The 18,646-nt window shown below is 33.5% G+C and overlaps 1 protein-coding gene across 2 annotated transcripts; it reads left to right on the top strand.

The window, feature by feature from the left end:
* The first annotated feature begins 1,743 nt into the window (after positions 1 to 1,743).
* On the top strand, positions 1,744 to 18,450 carry LOC145970238 (uncharacterized). 2 transcript variants are annotated; one of them, XM_083096819.1, is made up of 4 exons: positions 1,744 to 1,869; positions 2,125 to 2,433; positions 4,026 to 17,356; positions 18,092 to 18,450. In XM_083096819.1, exons 1-4 carry the CDS (start codon positions 1,761 to 1,763, stop codon positions 18,296 to 18,298), a joined length of 13,956 nt encoding a protein of 4,651 aa, XP_082952945.1. In that variant the 5' UTR covers positions 1,744 to 1,760; the 3' UTR covers positions 18,299 to 18,450. The 2 variants fall into 2 exon arrangements, with proteins under 2 accessions (XP_082952945.1, XP_082952937.1); XM_083096811.1 differs by having other exon boundaries at positions 4,020 to 17,356.
* Positions 18,451 to 18,646: the final 196 nt, after the last annotated feature.

Genomic DNA, 18,646 nt, shown 5'->3' with positions numbered 1-18,646 from the left:
TTGTTCGCTATAGCGTTCCTTTTCTTAATCCTTGTTTCGGATGGTGAAGCTCAGTTAAATTTTTCTACCGGATGGGGCCAAGGTAAAAGGAGTCAAGATATGCGGATTAGATCGAGTAATACGGATTGTTCGTCGCAAAACGCATCATTGGAACAATTGTTAAAATTATATACATTCATTCAGGTACATGAAGATGCAAGATTGATTTGAAAATTTAGTGAAAGCCCTAAAAAGACTATAATACGATTAATTTTTTCGAGTATATATTTTTTAATTATACACATTTTAATTCTAACAGATTTATAGTTCTTATGTCTGTTTATATGTGCTGTTAATAAATTATAAATCACGTACACATTGAAAGTATATTTCTTTTATTTACTTATACTTCTTTTATTTTATAAATATCACGGCAAATATTTATTGGAACGCTTATAATTGTGAGTTATTATAATGATATATATTTATGATTGCGTTATTTACAGATTGAAGCGCAGAGGATCTTGGATTGTCAAAATTTGAATAAATAAACCGAGAAAGCATCATTCGTCTTATCAAACGGACTCGTCCTAAATTATTGCCCGAAGATATAATTGAATAAAATATTTAAAATATTTTTGAATGGATACAATGTAATTAAAATGTCACATTTTCTAATTTTGTATAGCGGATATTCTATTTATTCCTTATATCATGAACAAGTTTCTTTTTTTGTTAAAAGACACGAGCATCTGGTATCGAATATTTAAATTTATTTAATGTATGCTTTGTACATATTTATTATAGCAAGAGCTAATATTGAGGCAAGTGATGAATGACACTGAAGTTGATTTTTCTGCAGTCGAACATTTGCTATATTACAATTATTTATAAATTTTGCATTTTACCAATATAATGTAATTTTAACAAATAAACAGGTATTGTTAATTGTAGTCTGAAAGTATATAGAGCGGAAATAAATATATTTAAAAATAGTCTGCAATGCTCTCACCCTCTATTATTTTTTCTATAGCTTTTTTCCATTATTCTTTAAAAATAAACGATATATGTATACCTTCTGTAAAAAAACAATATATATACATCATTAGTATTATTTTCCATTGTAAAATATCTCAATTATAAAATATCTCGAATATCGTTTTATAATATCAAAATTATCTGTTAAGATATGCTTAACGTCACAAACATTCGCAATCGCAAATTTTAATTATACATTATATAAGTTTCCTGCCTGAATACATACAGATTTTGCTTTCAAATGTATTCAATTAGAAACCGGTTGACTTTTGTTATTGATTTACGAACATCATTCACATGTTGCATATATATATATACATCAAAACAATCATATATATATTAAAACTCAGTATATACGCGAGTGTCGTAATTTAAGAACTACAATTTTATGAAATTTCAAAGAGTGTGGATCATCTCATTGTTATACGATCGTTAAAATTTGACAACGAGGTGAGCAGAATTTCTACGTCTTTGACAAATTCATTTTTTATCAAAATTTCTTGACTGTAATTATTAAAAAATGTTGTGTTTAATATAAATTATGTCCTAATAATTGCGAGGTAAACATTTTTTCAAAATGAAGAATTAATATACAATTTTGGAAAAATATTGTTAATTATAGATTAGTACTTTATAAAAAAATACTATTCATCATAAATTAATATTCTATTCTCACGATATACAGAGCAATATAAAACATTATTTTATAAATCTTTTCACTTATAGATGAATTAATTTCTACAATGCAAGAGATAATCTGTCTTTTAATCGCATTTTTAACTCTTTCACATGGTGAATTTAGCTTGGAAAATGATCTGAGTTATCAAAAAAGACTTTACAATATTGAAAATGGTAAGAATTTGAATCTTTTTTTTCTGATAATTTAATAAAAGAGACAAAAAAATTAGTTAGAAATTAGCCTAAATTATTAATTTAATGTGAATTTATTTTTATACTTTGCTCTGGATAATTAAATATTTATTGTAACTACAAAAATATTATACATATGTATATCAGGACAAGACAACATATTAGCTTAATTGATTGATTTAATTGATAAAATCTCCTTTCTACTTTATTAAAAATTTTAATTTGGTTTTTTTACAGAGACACATAATTACAATAACTTAGAAAGACATGCGAGTTTTGAACGACCACAATATTCTCAATTTTATCGTTTCAAATGCATACAATCAGGTCTCTATGCTGATGAAAATGATTGCCAAACATATTATGAATGTGCGAAAACTGAGAACAAACATCGCCTTGAATTTCGCCAAATAGTTCACAAATGCAATTCTAACAAAGTTTTTTCGTATGCATATGGTGGTACTTGTATACAACCTCATGAAAGTAAAAGAGTGAAATGCAGTGGTTATTCGCGGTTCAAAAGAGCAGCAGAAGAGCTGAATACAGGTAAAGAACATAATACAGGTAACAGATTCATTAACAATTTAGTATTGTATACATAACATGAATATATATATATATATATACAGGGTGAGCCATTTTAATTAACGCACGCAATTATTTCGGAAACAAAGCATTTTAGAGAAAAATGTTTCAGACAAAAGTTTTATGGTTTCGAGGGGGCCATAAGATGGTATCATTGGTTTGACCTTGAAGAGTTATTTGAAGGTCACATGAAGGTCACCTTCAATTTCTTAAATGGAACCTACTATTTGTCATTGCATATTCTTGTAGCTTATCTCGAGAGCTTTCCAAAACACTATAATAAAGTATTTCTTCATTGAATACTTTTCGAGTTATAAGGTTTGAAATAATTTCTTAATTTTACATAAACCATAAAATATCTAGTAAAATATTCATTTCTCGATTATCTTACCTTAATACTTTTATGTACAAAATAATGAGAGGAATCAATTAGTGTAAAGAAAAAACATAGTTGTTTTTAAGAAAAAATATGTAATTTGCAATTAACAATTCCATATTTTTTCTTAAAAACAATTGTATGTTTTCTTAACACCAATTATTTTGTACATAAAAGTATTAAGGTAAGATAATCGAGAAATGAATATTTTACTAGATATTTTATGGTTTATGTAAAATTAAGAAATTATTTCAAGCCTTATAACTCGAAAAGTACTCAATGAAGAAATACTTTATTATAGTGTTTTGGAAAGCTCTCGCGATAAGCTATAAGAATATGCAATAAAAAATTGGGGTTTCCATTTACAGAATTCAAGGTGATCTTTACGTGACCTTGACAACACTCTTCAAGGTCATACTGATATCGCCATGTAATGCGTTACTTGAAACCTTACAACTTTTGTCTGAAATATTTTTGTCTGCCGCGATCAGTTTTTGAGATATTCGGCTGATACGGGTGGTCTGCGACACCCTGTATACACACACACACACACACACACACACACACACACACACACACACACACACACACACACACACACACACACACACACACACACACACACACACACACACACACACACACACACACACATAGAAAAAAATATTAGAAGTATCAAAATATAAATACTCGAAAAAATGAGGAAAAACACCAATCTCAAAATAGGACTTAATAAATCGAAAAGGTTTTCTACATGTAATACCAAAATAAGAAAACAAGAAAAAAAATAAAAAAGACATGATAATATATCGTTAAATATTATTTTGAATTCTAAAATTAAAAGGATGTATCAACACACAAGGATAATTTGCATCGCGTTCTAGAAGCAAAGAGGAATAATATATACCTCTGTTCAGCGAATTTGTACTATACGAGTTCTTATTATAATAATAAAATCAAAACATTTAAAATTTCTGTTTGCTGGAAAAATGTATAAAAGTAAATGTATAAAAGAAATGCTATATATTAAATGGTTATTTAAGTAGAAAAGGTTATATTAAATAGAAAATCCATATAAATATAAGCAAAATTACAAGAAAATAAGAAGTCAAGATATAATAGCCAATAAAACAGACAAAAATTTAAACAATAAATACAGATCATTTTAAAGTTTCAGGGACTTCTTCAAATATATCGTTTAGTATAACAAAAAACAATAACTCAAATAAAATAGACAAAAAGGAAAATAGCGAAGAATATAAAGTGCAGAAAACATCACAACATGATACAAATAATAAGCAAAACGACAACAAAAAAAAGAAGAAAAAAAAGAAAAAAGATAGTGACTCGAGCAATAGCAGTAGCAGTAGCAATAGCAGTGAAGAACATATAAAAAAACCGAAAAAAAAGAAAGAGGCAAACAAAGAAATAGAAATTACAATGCAACATGTCTCGCAAGAAGAATACCTCATAAGCAAGGAGGATGATCAGAGCGATGAAATTACAATTTCTATCCCTGAGATTCTTACTGAGAATCAATCCAAAAATAAAGAGAACAAAAATAAAAATAAGAAAGATGATAAAAAGGAGAAAAAAGCGAAACACAGTAATGAAGATTCGAATAGCAGTGAAAAGCACCCAAAAAAACCTAAAAAGAAAAAAGGTACAAGCAAAGAAATCCCAACGCAACAAACCATTACACAACATGTCTCGATAGAAGAATACTCCGGAAGCAAGGAGGATGATCAGAGCGATGAATTTACTATCCCTGCGATTCTTACTGAGAATCAATCCAAAAACAAGGAGAACAATAATAAAAATGATAAAAAAGATGACAAAAAGAAGAAAAAAGCGAAACATAGTAGTGAAGATTCGAGTAGCAGTGAAAAGCATCCAAAAAAACTTAAAAAGAAAAAAGGTACAAGCAAAGAAATAGAAGTCCCAACGCAACAAATCATTACACAACGCATCTCGCCAGAAGAATATTCCGGAAACACGGAGGATAATCAGAACGATGAAATTACTATTCTTCTTCCTAAGATTCCTCCTGAGAATCAATCCAACAGTAAGGAAAACAATAAAAATGATAAGCAAAATAATAAAAAAGAGAAAAAAGATAAACATAGTCATGAAGACTCGAGTAGCAGCGAAAAACACACCAAAAAACCTAAGAAGGAAAAAGGTGCAAGCAAGGAAATAGAAATCACAACACACCGAACCACTTCAGAACGCGTCTCGCCAGAAGAATATTCCGGAAGCAAGGAGGATGATCAGAGCGATGAAATTACTATTCCTAAGATTCCTCCTGAGAATCAATCCAACAGTAAAGAGGACGATAATAAAAATGATAAGCAAAGTGACAAAAAGGAGAAGAAAGATAAACATAGTCATGAAGACTCGAGTAGCAATGAAAAACATACGAAAAAACCTAAGAAGGAGAAAGATGCAAGCAAAGAAATAGGAATCACAACGGAACGAATCACTACACAACGCGTCTCGCCAGAAGAATATTCCGGAAGCAAGGAGGATGATCAGAGCGATGAAATTACTATTCCAAAGATTCCTCCTAAGAATCAATCCAACAGTAAAGAGAACAATAATAAAAATGATAAGCAAGGTGACAAGAAAGAGAAAAAAGATAAACATAGTCATGAAGACTCGAGTAGCAGTGAAAAACACACAAAAAAACCTAAGAAGGAGAAAGGTGCAAGCAAAGAAATAGGGATCACAACGCAACGAATCCTTACACAACACATCTCGCTAGAAGAATATTCCGGAAGCAAGGAAGATGATCAGAACGATGAAATTACTATTCCTAAGAATCCTCCTGAGAATCAATCCAACAGTAAGGAAAACAATAAAAATGATAAGCAAAACAATAAAAAAGAAAAAAAAGATAAACATAGTCATGAAGACTCGAGTAGCAATGAAAATCATACGAAAAAACCTAAAAAGGAGAAAGATGCAAGCAAAGAAATAGGAATCACAACGGAACGAGTCACTACACAACGCGTCTCGCCAGAAGAATATTCCGGAAGCAAGGAGGATGATCAGAGCTATGAAATTACTATTCCTAAGATTCCTTCTGAGAATCAATCCAACAGTAAAGAGGACGATAATAAAAATGATAAGCAAAGTGATAAAAAGGAGAAAAAGGATAAACATAGTCATGAAGACTCGAGTAGCAATGAAAAACATACGAAAAAACCTAAAAAGGAGAAAGATGCAAGCAAAGAAGTAGGAATCACAACGGAACGAGTCACTACACAACGCGTCTCGCCAGAAGAATATTCCGGAAGCAAGGAGGATGATCAGAGCGATGAAATTACTATTCCTAAGATTCCTCCTGAGAATCAATCCAACAGTAAAGAGGACGATAATAAAAATGATAAGCAAAGTGACAAAAAGGAAAAGAAAGATAAACATAGTCATGAAGACTCGAGTAGCAATGAAAAACATACGAAAAAACCTAAGAAGGAGAAAGATGCAAGCAAAGAAATAGGAATCATAACGGAACGAGTCAGTACACAACGCGTCTCGCCAGAAGAATATTCCGGAAGCAAGGAGGATGATCAGAGCGATGAAATTACTATTCCTAAGATTCCTCCTGAGAATCAATCCAACAGTAAAGAGGACGATAACAAAAATGATAAGCAAAGTGACAAAAAAGAGAAAAAAGATAAACATAGTCATGAAGACTCGAGTAGCAATGAAAAACATACGAAAAAACCTAAAAAGGAGAAAGATGCGAGCAAAGAAATTGGAATCACAACGGAACGAGTCACTACACAACGCGTCTCGCCAGAAGAATATTCCGGAAGCAAGGAGGATGATCAGAGCTATGAAATTACTATCCCTAAGATTCCTCCTGAGAATCAATCCAACAGTAAAAAGGACGATAATAAAAATGATAAGCAAAGTGACAAAAAGGAGAAAAAAGATAAACATAGTCATGAAGACTCGAGTAGCAATGAAAAACATACGAAAAAACCCAAAAAGGAGAAAGATGCAAGCAAAGAAATAGGAATCACAACGGAACGAGTCACTACACAACGCGTCTCGCCAGAAGAATATTCCGGAAGCAAGGAGAAAGATCAGAGCTATGAAATTACTATTCCTAAGATTCCTCCTGAGAATCAATCCAACAGTAAAGAGGACGATAATAAAAATGATAAGCAAAGTGACAAAAAGGAGAAAAAAGATAAACATAGTCATGAAGACTCGAGTAGCAATGAAAAACATACGAAAAAACCTAAGAAGGAGAAAGATGCAAGCAAAGAAATAGGAATCACAACGGAACGAATCACTACACAACGCGGCTCGCCAGAAGAATATTCCGGAAGCAAGGAGGATGATCAGAGCGATGAAATTACTATCCCTAAGATTCCCCCCGAAAATCAATCCAACAGTAAAGAGAACAGTAATAAAAATGATAAGCAAAGTGACAAAAAGGAGAAAAAAGATAAACATAGTCATGAAGACTCGAGTAGCAATGAAAAACATACGAAAAAACCTAAAAAGGAGAAAGATGCGAGCAAAGAAATAGGAATCACAACGGGACGAGTCACTACACAACGCGTCTCGCCAGAAGAATATTCCGGAAGCAAGGAGGATGATCAGAGCTATGAAATTACTATCCCTAAGATTCCTCCTGAGAATCAATCCAACAGTAAAGAGGACGATAATAAAAATGATAAGCAAAGTGACAAAAAAGAGAAAAAAGATAAACATAGTCATGAAGACTCGAGTAGCAATGAAAAACATACGAAAAAACCTAAAAAGGAGAAAGATGCGAGCAAAGAAATTGGAATCACAACGGAACGAGTCACTACACAACGCGTCTCGCCAGAAGAATATTCCGGAAGCAAGGAGGATGATCAGAGCTATGAAATTACTATCCCTAAGATTCCTCCTGAGAATCAATCCAACAGTAAAGAGGACGATAATAAAAATGATAAGCAAAGTGACAAAAAGGAGAAGAAAGATAAACATAGTCATGAAGACTCGAGTAGCAATGAAAAACATACGAAAAAACCTAAGAAGGAGAAAGATGCAAGCAAAGAAATAGGAATCACAACGGAACGAGTCACTACACAACGCGTCTCGCCAGAAGAATATTCCGGAAGCAAGGAGAAAGATCAGAGCTATGAAATTACTATTCCTAAGATTCCTCCTGAGAATCAATCCAACAGTAAAGAGGACGATAATAAAAATGATAAGCAAAGTGACAAAAAGGAGAAAAAAGATAAACATAGTCATGAAGACTCGAGTAGCAGTGAAAAACATACGAAAAAACCTAAGAAGGAGAAAGATGCAAGCAAAGAAATAGGAATCACAACGGAACGAATCACTACACAACGCGGCTCGCCAGAAGAATATTCCGGAAGCAAGGAGGATGATCAGAGCGATGAAATTACTATCCCTAAGATTCCCCCCGAAAATCAATCCAACAGTAAAGAGAACAGTAATAAAAATGATAAGCAAAGTGACAAAAAGGAGAAGAAACATAAACATAGTCATGAAGACTCGAGTAGCAATGAAAAACATACGGAAAAACCTAAAAAGGAGAAAGATGCAAGCAAAGAAGTAGGAATCACAACGGAACGAGTCACTACACAACGCGTCTTGCCAGAAGAATATTCCGGAAGCAAGGAGGATGATCAGAGCTATGAAATTACTATTCCTAAGATTCCTCCTGAGAATCAATCCAACAGTAAAGAGGACGATAACAAAAATGATAAGCAAAGTGACAAAAAAGAGAAAAAAGATAAACATAGTCATGAAGACTCGAGTAGCAATGAAAAACATACGAAAAAACCTAAGAAGGAGAAAGATGCAAGTAAAGAAATAGGAATCACAACGGAACGAATCACTAAACAACGCGGCTCGCCAGAAGAATATTCCGGAAGCAAGGAGGATGATCAGAGCGATGAAATTACTATCCCTAAGATTCCCCCCGAAAATCAATCCAACAGTAAAGAGGACAATAATAAAAATGATAAGCAAAGTGACAAAAAGGAGAAAAAGGATAAACATAGTCATGAAGACTCGAGTAGCAATGAAAAACATATGAAAAAACCTAAAAAGGAGAAAGATGCAAGCAAAGAAATAGGAATCACAACGGAACGAGTCACTACACAACGCGGCTCGCCAGAAGAATATTCCGGAAGCAAGGAGGATGATCAGAGCGATGAAATTACTATCCTTAAGATTCCCCCCGAAAATCAATCCAACAGTAAAGAGAACAGTAATAAAAATGATAAGCAAAGTGACAAAAAGGAGAAAATAGATAAACATAGTCATGAAGACTCGAGTAGCAATGAAAAACATACGAAAAAACCTAAAAAGGAGAAAGATGCAAGCAAAGAAGTAGGAATCACAACGGAACGAGTCACTACACAACGCGTCTCGCCAGAAGAATATTCCGAAAGCAAGGAGGATGATCAGAGCGATGAAATTACTATTCCTAAGATTCCTCCTGAGAATCAATCCAACAGTAAAGAGGACGATAATAAAAATGATAAGCAAAGTGACAAAAAGGAGAAGAAAGATAAACATAGTCATGAAGACTCGAGTAGCAATGAAAAACATACGAAAAAACCTAAGAAGGAGAAAGATGCAAGCAAAGAAATAGGAATCACAACGGAACGAGTCACTACACAACGCGTCTCGCCAGAAGAATATTCCGAAAGCAAGGAGGATGATCAGAGCGATGAAATTACTATTCCTAAGATTCCTCCTGAGAATCAATCCAACAGTAAAGAGGACGATAATAAAAATGATAAGCAAAGTGACAAAAAGGAGAAGAAAGATAAACATAGTCATGAAGACTCGAGTAGCAATGAAAAACATACGAAAAAACCTAAGAAGGAGAAAGATGCAAGCAAAGAAATAGGAATCACAACGGAACGAATCACTACACAACGCGGCTCGCCAGAAGAATATTCCGGAAGCAAGGAGGATGATCAGAGCGATGAAATTACTATCCCTAAGATTCCCCCCGAAAGTCAATCCAACAGTAAAGAGAACAGTAATAAAAATGATAAGCAAAGTGACAAAAAGGAGAAAAAAGATAAACATAGTCATGAAGACTCGAGTAGCAATGAAAAACTTACAAAAAAACCCAAAAAGGAGAAAGATGCAAGCAAAGAAATAGGAATCACAACGGAACGAGTCACTACACAACGCGTCTTGCCAGAAGAATATTCCGGAAGCAAGGAAGATGATCAGAGCGATGAAATTACTATTCCTAAGATTCCTCCTGAGAATCAATCCAACAGTAAAGAGGACGATAATAAAAATGATAAGCAAAGTGACAAAAAGGAGAAGAAAGATAAACATAGTCATGAAGACTCGAGTAGCAATGAAAAACATACGAAAAAACCCAAAAAGGAGAAAGATGCAAGCAAAGAAATAGGAATCACAACGGAACGAGTCACTACACAACGCGTCTCGCCAGAAGAATATTCCGAAAGCAAGGAGAATGATCAGAGCGATGAAATTACTATTCCTAAGATTCCTCCTGAGAATCAATCCAACAGTAAAGAGGACGATAATAAAAATGATAAGCAAAGTGACAAAAAGGAGAAGAAAGATAAACATAGTCATGAAGACTCGAGTAGCAATGAAAAACATACGAAAAAACCTAAGAAGGAGAAAGATGCAAGCAAAGAAATAGGAATCACAACGGAACGAGTCACTACACAACGCGTCTCGCCAGAAGAATATTCCGGAAGCAAGGAGGATGATCAGAGCGATGAAATTACTATTCCAAAGATTCCTCCTAAGAATCAATCCAACAGTAAAGAGAACAATAATAAAAATGATAAGCAAGGTGACAAGAAAGAGAAAAAAGATAAACATAGTCATGAAGACTCGAGTAGCAGTGAAAAACACACAAAAAAACCTAAGAAGGAGAAAGGTGCAAGCAAGGAAATAGGAATCACAACGGAACGAGTCACTACACAACGCGTCTCGCCAGAAGAATATTCCAGAAGCAAGGAGGATGATCAGAGCGATGAAATTACTATTCCTAAGATTCCTCCTGAGAATCAATCCAACAGTAAAGAGGACGATAATAAAAATGATAAGCAAAGTGACAAAAAGGAGAAGAAAGATAAACATAGTCATGAAGACTCGAGTAGCAATGAAAAACGTACGAAAAAACCTAAGAAGGAGAAAGATGCAAGCAAAGAAATAGGAATCACAACGGAACGAGTCACTACACAACGCGTCTCGCCAGAAGAATATTCCGAAAGCAAGGAGGATGATCAGAGCGATGAAATTACTATTCCTAAGATTCCTCCTGAGAATCAATCCAACAGTAAAGAGGACGATAATAAAAATGATAAGCAAAGTGACAAAAAGGAGAAGAAAGATAAACATAGTCATGAAGACTCGAGTAGCAATGAAAAACATACGAAAAAACCTAAGAAGGAGAAAGATGCAAGCAAAGAAATAGGAATCACAACGGAACGAGTCACTACACAACGCGTCTCGCCAGAAGAATATTCCGGAAGCAAGGAGGATGATCAGAGCGATGAAATTACTATTCCAAAGATTCCTCCTAAGAATCAATCCAACAGTAAAGAGAACAATAATAAAAATGATAAGCAAGGTGACAAGAAAGAGAAAAAAGATAAACATAGTCATGAAGACTCGAGTAGCAGTGAAAAACACACAAAAAAACCTAAGAAGGAGAAAGGTGCAAGCAAGGAAATAGGAATCACAACGGAACGAGTCACTACACAACGCGTCTCGCCAGAAGAATATTCCAGAAGCAAGGAGGATGATCAGAGCGATGAAATTACTATTCCTAAGATTCCTCCTGAGAATCAATCCAACAGTAAAGAGGACGATAATAAAAATGATAAGCAAAGTGACAAAAAGGAGAAGAAAGATAAACATAGTCATGAAGACTCGAGTAGCAATGAAAAACGTACGAAAAAACCTAAGAAGGAGAAAGATGCAAGCAAAGAAATAGGAATCACAACGGAACGAGTCACTACACAACGCGTCTCGCCAGAAGAATATTCCGAAAGCAAGGAGGATGATCAGAGCGATGAAATTACTATTCCTAAGATTCCTCCTGAGAATCAATCCAACAGTAAAGAGGACGATAATAAAAATGATAAGCAAAGTGACAAAAAGGAGAAGAAAGATAAACATAGTCATGAAGACTCGAGTAGCAATGAAAAACATACGAAAAAACCTAAGAAGGAGAAAGATGCAAGCAAAGAAATAGGAATCACAACGGAACGAGTCACTACACAACGCGTCTCGCCAGAAGAATATTCCGGAAGCAAGGAGGATGATCAGAGCGATGAAATTACTATTCCTAAGATTCCTCCTGAGAATCAATCCAACAGTAAAGAGGACGATAATAAAAATGATAAGCAAAGTGACAAAAAGGAGAAGAAAGATAAACATAGTCATGAAGACTCGAGTAGCAATGAAAAACATACGAAAAAACCTAAGAAGGAGAAAGATGCAAGCAAAGAAATAGGTATCACAACGGAACGAATCACTACACAACGCGGCTCGCCAGAAGAATATTCCGGAAGCAAGGAGGATGATCAGAGCGATGAAATTACTATCCCTAAGATTCCCCCCGAAAGTCAATCCAACAGTAAAGAGAACAGTAATAAAAATGATAAGCAAAGTGACAAAAAGGAGAAAAAAGATAAACATAGTCATGAAGACTCGAGTAGCAATGAAAAACATACGAAAAAACCTAAGAAGGAGAAAGATGCAAGCAAAGAAATAGGAATCACAACGGAACGAGTCACTACACAACGCGGCTCGCCAGAAGAATATTCCGGAAGCAAGGAGGATGATCAGAGTGATGAAATTACTATTCCTAAGATACCTACTGAGAATCAATCCAACAGCAAGGAAAATAGCAGAAATGATGACAGCAGCGAAAGAAATATAACCAGTCCTCAGTTTCCAATTGAACATCAATCGGAAAGCAAGGAGGACAAGAATGAAAACAGCGACGAAAATGAAATAACCACTCCACAGATTCCAACCAAAGATGAATCTGGAAGCAACGAGAATAACAAGAATAATGACGGCAGCGAAAATAAATTAACTACCACCCATATTCAAACCGAAAATTTTTCCGGAAGTAAAGAGAAAGGCGAAAATAGTGGCGAAAATGAATTCACCACCCCTCAGATTCCAACCGAAAAGCAATCCGCAAGTAAAGAAGACAATGAGAATAATAAAAGCAGCGAAAATAAAATAAACATAACTCAAATTCCAACAGAAAATCAATCCGAAAGAAAAGAAAATAACGAAAATAATGAAAACAGCGGAAATAAAATAACTACCCCCTATATTCCAACCAAAAATCTTTCCGGAAGTAAAGAGGACAACAAAAATAGTGATAGCAGCGAAAATAAAATAACCACTCCTGAGATCTCAACTGAAAATCAATCCGATAGCAAAGAAGAGAACGAGAATAATCAGAGCAGCAAACATAAAATAACTACTTCTCAACTTCCAACTGAAAATCAATCGAATAGCAAGGAGGACAAGGATAGGGACAGGGACGAAAATAAAATAACCACTCCACAGATTCCAACCAAAGATGAATCTAGAAGCAACGAGAGTAATAAGAATATCGACGGCGGCGAAAATAAAATAATCACTCCACAGATGCCAACCAAAGATGAATTTGAAAGTAACGAAAATAGCAAGACTAACATTTGTGGAAATAAAATAACTATCCCCTATAGTTCAACCGAAAAACTTTCCGAAAGTAAAGAGGACAACAAAAATAGTGATGACGGCGAAAATAAAATAACCACCTCTCAGATTCCAACTGAAAATCAATCCGCTAGCAAAGAAAACAACGAAAATAATAAGAACAGCGAAAATAAAATAACCACTCCTCAGCTTTTAACCGAAAATCAATCGGAAAGCAAAGAAAACAACGAGAATAACAAGAGTAGCGAAAATAAAATAACCACCTTATACATTTTAACCAAAGATGAATCTGAAAGCAACAAGAATAACAAGAATAATGACGGCAGCGAAAATAAATTAACTACCCCCCATTTTCAAACCGAAAATTTTTCCGGAAGCAAAGAGAACAGCGAAAATAGTGGCGAAAATAAATTCACCACCCCTCAGAATTCAACTGAAAATCAACCCGGAAGTAAAGAAGATAACGAGAATAATAAGAGCAGCGAAAATAAAATAACCACTCCTAAACTTCCAACTGAAAATCATTCGGAGAGCGAGGAGGACAAGAATAGGAGCAGCGACGAAAATAAAATAACCACTCCACAGATTCCAACAAAAGATGAATCTGCAAGCAACGAGAATAGCAAGAACAACGATGGTAGCGAAAATATAATAACTACTCCTCATATTTCAACCGAAAATCTTTCCGAAGATAAAGAAGACAATAAAAACAGTGATAGCAGCGGAAATAAAATAACCAATCCTCAGATTTCAACCGAAAATCTGTCCGGAAGTGAAGAGGACAGCATAAATAGTGACAGTAGCGAAAATAAATTAACCACACCTCAGATTCCAATTGAAAATCAAGCTGGAAACAAAGAAGACAACGAGAATAATAAGAGCAGCGAAAATAAAATAACTACTCCTGAGTTTCCAACTGAAAATCAATCGGAGAGCAAGGAGGACAAGATTAGGGACAACGACGAAAATAAAATAACCACTCCACAGATTCCAACCAAAGATGAATCTGCAACCAATGAGAATAGCAACGAGAACAGTAAGAATAACGACGGTAGCGAAAATATAATAACTACCCCTCATAGTTCAACCGAAAATCTTTCCGGAGGTAAAGAAGATAACAAAAATAGTGATAGCAGCGAAAATAAAATAACCACCCCTCAGATTCCAACTGAAAAACAATCCGGAAGAAATGAAGACAACGAGAATAACAAAAGTAACGAAAATAAAAGAACTACTCCTCAGCTTTCAACCGAAAATCTGTCCGGAAGTGAAGAGGACAGCATAAATAGTGACAGTAGCGAAAATAAATTAACCACACCTCAGATTCCAATTGAAAATCAACTCGGAAATAAAGAAAACAACGAGAATAATAAGAGCAGCGAAAATAAAATAACCACTCCTGAGTTTCCAACTAAAAATCAATCGGAAAGCAAGGAGGACAATAATAGAGACAGCGACGAAAATAAAATAACCACTCTACAGATGCCAACCAAAGATGAATCTGGAAACAACGAGAATAACAAGAATAATGACGGCAGCGAAAATAAATTAACTACCTCCCATATTCAAACCGAAAATTTTTCCGGAAATAAGGAGAACAGCGAAAATAGATTTACCACCCCACAGATTTCAACCAAAGATGAATCTGGAAACAACGAGAATAGCAAGAATAACGACGGTAGCGAAAATATAATAACTACCCCTCATATTCCAACCGAAGATCTTTCCGAAGGTAAAGCAGACGATAAAAATAGTGATAGCAGCGAAAATAAAATAACCACCCCTCAGATTCCAACTGAAAAACAATCCGGAAGAAATGAAGACAACGAGAATAACAAAAATAACGAAAATAAAACAACTACTTCTCAGCTTTCAACCGAAAATCTGTCCGGAAGTGAAGGGAATAGCAAAAATAGTGATAGCAGCGAAAATAAAATAACCACTCTTCAGATTCCAACTGAAAATCAACCCGGAAATAAAGAAGACAACGAGAATAATAAGAGCAGCGAAAATAAAATAACCACTCCTAAGTTTCCAACTGAAAATCAATCGGAGAGCAAGGAGGACAAGAATAGGGACAGCGACGAAAATAAAATAACCACCCCACAGATTTCAACCAAAGATGAATCTGGAAACAACGAGAATAGCAAGAATAACGATGGTAGTGAAAATATAATAACTACCCCTCATATTCGAACCGAAGATCTTTCCGGAGGTAAAGAAGACAACAAAAATAATGATGCCAGCGAAAATAAAATAACCACTCCTCAGATTTCAACTGAAAATCAATCCGATAGCAAAGAAGAGAACGAGAATAATCAGAGCAGCGAAAATAAAGTAACTACTTCTCAGCTTCCAACTGAAAATCAATCGAAGAGCAAGGAGGACAAGGATAGGGACAGGGACGAAAATAAAATAACCACTCCACAGATTCCAACCAAAGATGAATCTGAAAACAACGAGAGTAGCAAGAACAGCGATTGCAGCGGAAATAAAACAACTATTTCCCATATTCTTCCCGAAAATCTTTGCGAGAGTAAAGAGGACAGCAAAAACATTGACAATGACAAAAATAAGATAACCATCCCTCAGATTACAACAGAAAATCAATCCGGAAGCATAGGAGACAACGAGAATAATAAGAGTGAAAATAAAATAACCACTCCACACTTTTCAACCAAAGATGAATCTGGAAGCAAAGAGAATAGCAAGAATAACGATGACAGTGAAAATAAAATAACTAATCCTCATGTACCAACCGAAAATCATTCCGGAAGTAAAAAGGACAACGAAAATATTAGTGGCGGAAATAAAATAACTACCCCTCAAATATCTACCGAAAATCAATCCGGAAGTAAAGAAAACAACGAGAATAATAAGAGCAACGAAAATAAAATAACCACTCCTCAGTTTCCAACCGAAAATCAATCGGAAAGCAAGGAGGACAATAAGAATAAAAACGACGACGAAAATAAAATTACCACTCCACAGATTCCAACCAAAGATAAATCTGAAAACAATGAAAAGAACAACAATTGTAACGGGAATAAAATAACTACCCCTCAGATTCCAACTGAATATCAATCCGGAAGCAAAGATAGTCGGAATAATGAGAACTCTGAGAGCGCAATATCAAGTACACAGATTCCGTCAGAAAATTATCCAGAAATCGAAAAAAGACCAAATGAGTTTGTTTCAGAGTGTGTGTCTCCTGGTTTTTTTCCAAATCTCAATGATTGTACAAAGTATTATAGATGCGTGGAAGTAGAATCGAAAGCATTGAAAAAGGTAGACTTTGATTGTCCTCGAGGAACAGTATGGGATCAAGATAATACAATTTGCAATTTTCCATCGGCTGTGAAACATTTGTCATGTAAAAACAATGAATCATCATCAAGGACGGTGGTTTTATTCAAGAGAGAAATTAATGATAATGGAGAAAGTAATGATAATGAAAAACAAACTATTACTAACTTCTCAACAGCTACCGAACCTCCGACAGAATCAACTATTTCTACTGAATTACCTTATCTTATTGGAAATTTGATTGGAGATCAAATGGTTTTAGTTTGTCCAACTGGTTTCCGACGTCATCCAAGATATTGCAATCTTTTCTATCAATGTACCACAGCAAATAGTATACATACTAAAGTTATTGTATTCATCTGTCCAGAAGGCAGAATTTTTGATAATAAAAAGATACAATGCGTGAATGAAGGAAGCTTCCATAAAATTCTATATTCGTACAACAATTGTAAGAATTTTGATTCCTCTGCCGATATGTCAAAAGCATTTGTAAGTATGAAATAATTATACTATTTCATATGATTAACTTATGTATTTACATACCTATATATTTATTGTTTAAGTATATATTTTGTCAGAAATGTTATATCGTCATATATTCTAATCGTGAATTCTAATTACTAAAATTTATAAAAATAATTATTGCATTCTTTTATTTTCTAATAATGAAACAACTAATAAAGAAATTAAATAGTCATTCAGTTTTGTTAAGTTATATAACTATTTAATTCTAAAATAAAATTTTTAATACTTTTTTCTGTTAATACATTTTTCTATAATTTGTTATAAATTATAATATTCAATAAATTAGAACAAATTACTTATAGTATCGGAAAGGATAGTATATGTGCTTTCAAATTTTCAATTTTGTGTAAAGTTAACGTTTTTATAAATGCAGTTTTAATAATATTAATTATTAAATTTTTTTAATTATATAAAAAACTTTAATTATAAAATAGCTGTAAAACACAGAGAATCTTCCAAAAAATATAAAACCATATAAAAATTATATAACCATAATTAAATTACTGATTTCTAATTAAGTATAAATTTTACATACATTTAATTAACTAATGAAAGTTACAACCATAATTAGGAAAATAATCGTTATTAAAAAATTTCTTGAAAACTATCTATAATAATATTATACATTTCTAATTAGTTTATCTGGAAATTGTATTTGTATGAATGAGAAAAGCTTATGTGATTAATTTTTATTTTCAGCTAAAAGCCCCTACGAGAAAATTATGTCCAGGACAAGGTCATTATCCTTATAGTAAAGACAGTTCCGAAGCATATTATAAATGTAAACGTGATTCGCATGGTGTAATTCAAGGATATCTCTTTAAATGTTCCAATGGACAAGTATTTTCAAATGTTTCAAGACGTTGTGAACGCATTGAATACCCAACTTTGCAAACAGAGGAATGATAATAGACAATTTACGCTATTTAAAGTATTTATCAGTCATCATGAAGTATTTCATGTAGGTACGACTTTATTACCTCAAAAATATGGTTAAAACTTAAAAAAAATAACAATATAAACTATTAATTCTATACATATACTTTTATCAATATTCGTTATTGTAAAACAATTCTTGTGTAATAAAAATCTTTGAAAATTATAAATATACTATATATATATATATATAATTTTACGATAAATAAATATATATAATTTCTATAAAAAATATATCCATGACATAATTTCATTAATTTATATAGAAAAAAATATTTAATAGAAAACAAATATTCCTGAGTTTTCTCTTTCTGTTTT

This window comes from Camponotus vicinus, unplaced genomic scaffold, assembly GCF_025532165.1.
Source record: "Camponotus vicinus isolate PSW18456_S1 unplaced genomic scaffold, iyCamVici1.0 SCAF_1, whole genome shotgun sequence".
In the NCBI taxonomy this organism is placed as follows: domain Eukaryota; kingdom Metazoa; phylum Arthropoda; class Insecta; order Hymenoptera; family Formicidae; genus Camponotus; species Camponotus vicinus.
This window is presented reverse-complemented; position numbering and strand designations above follow the sequence as displayed.

Coding starts and splice junctions, on each gene's coding strand:
- LOC145970238 (XM_083096811.1), top strand. CDS start 1,761: ATGCAAGAGATAATCTGTCTTTTAATCGCATTTTTAACTCTTTCACAT. Junction 2,434..4,019: donor AGCAGAAGAGCTGAATACAG/GTAAAGAACATA, acceptor ATCATTTTAAAG/TTTCAGGGACTTCTTCAAAT. Junction 17,357..18,091: donor CCGATATGTCAAAAGCATTT/GTAAGTATGAAA, acceptor TTTTATTTTCAG/CTAAAAGCCCCTACGAGAAA.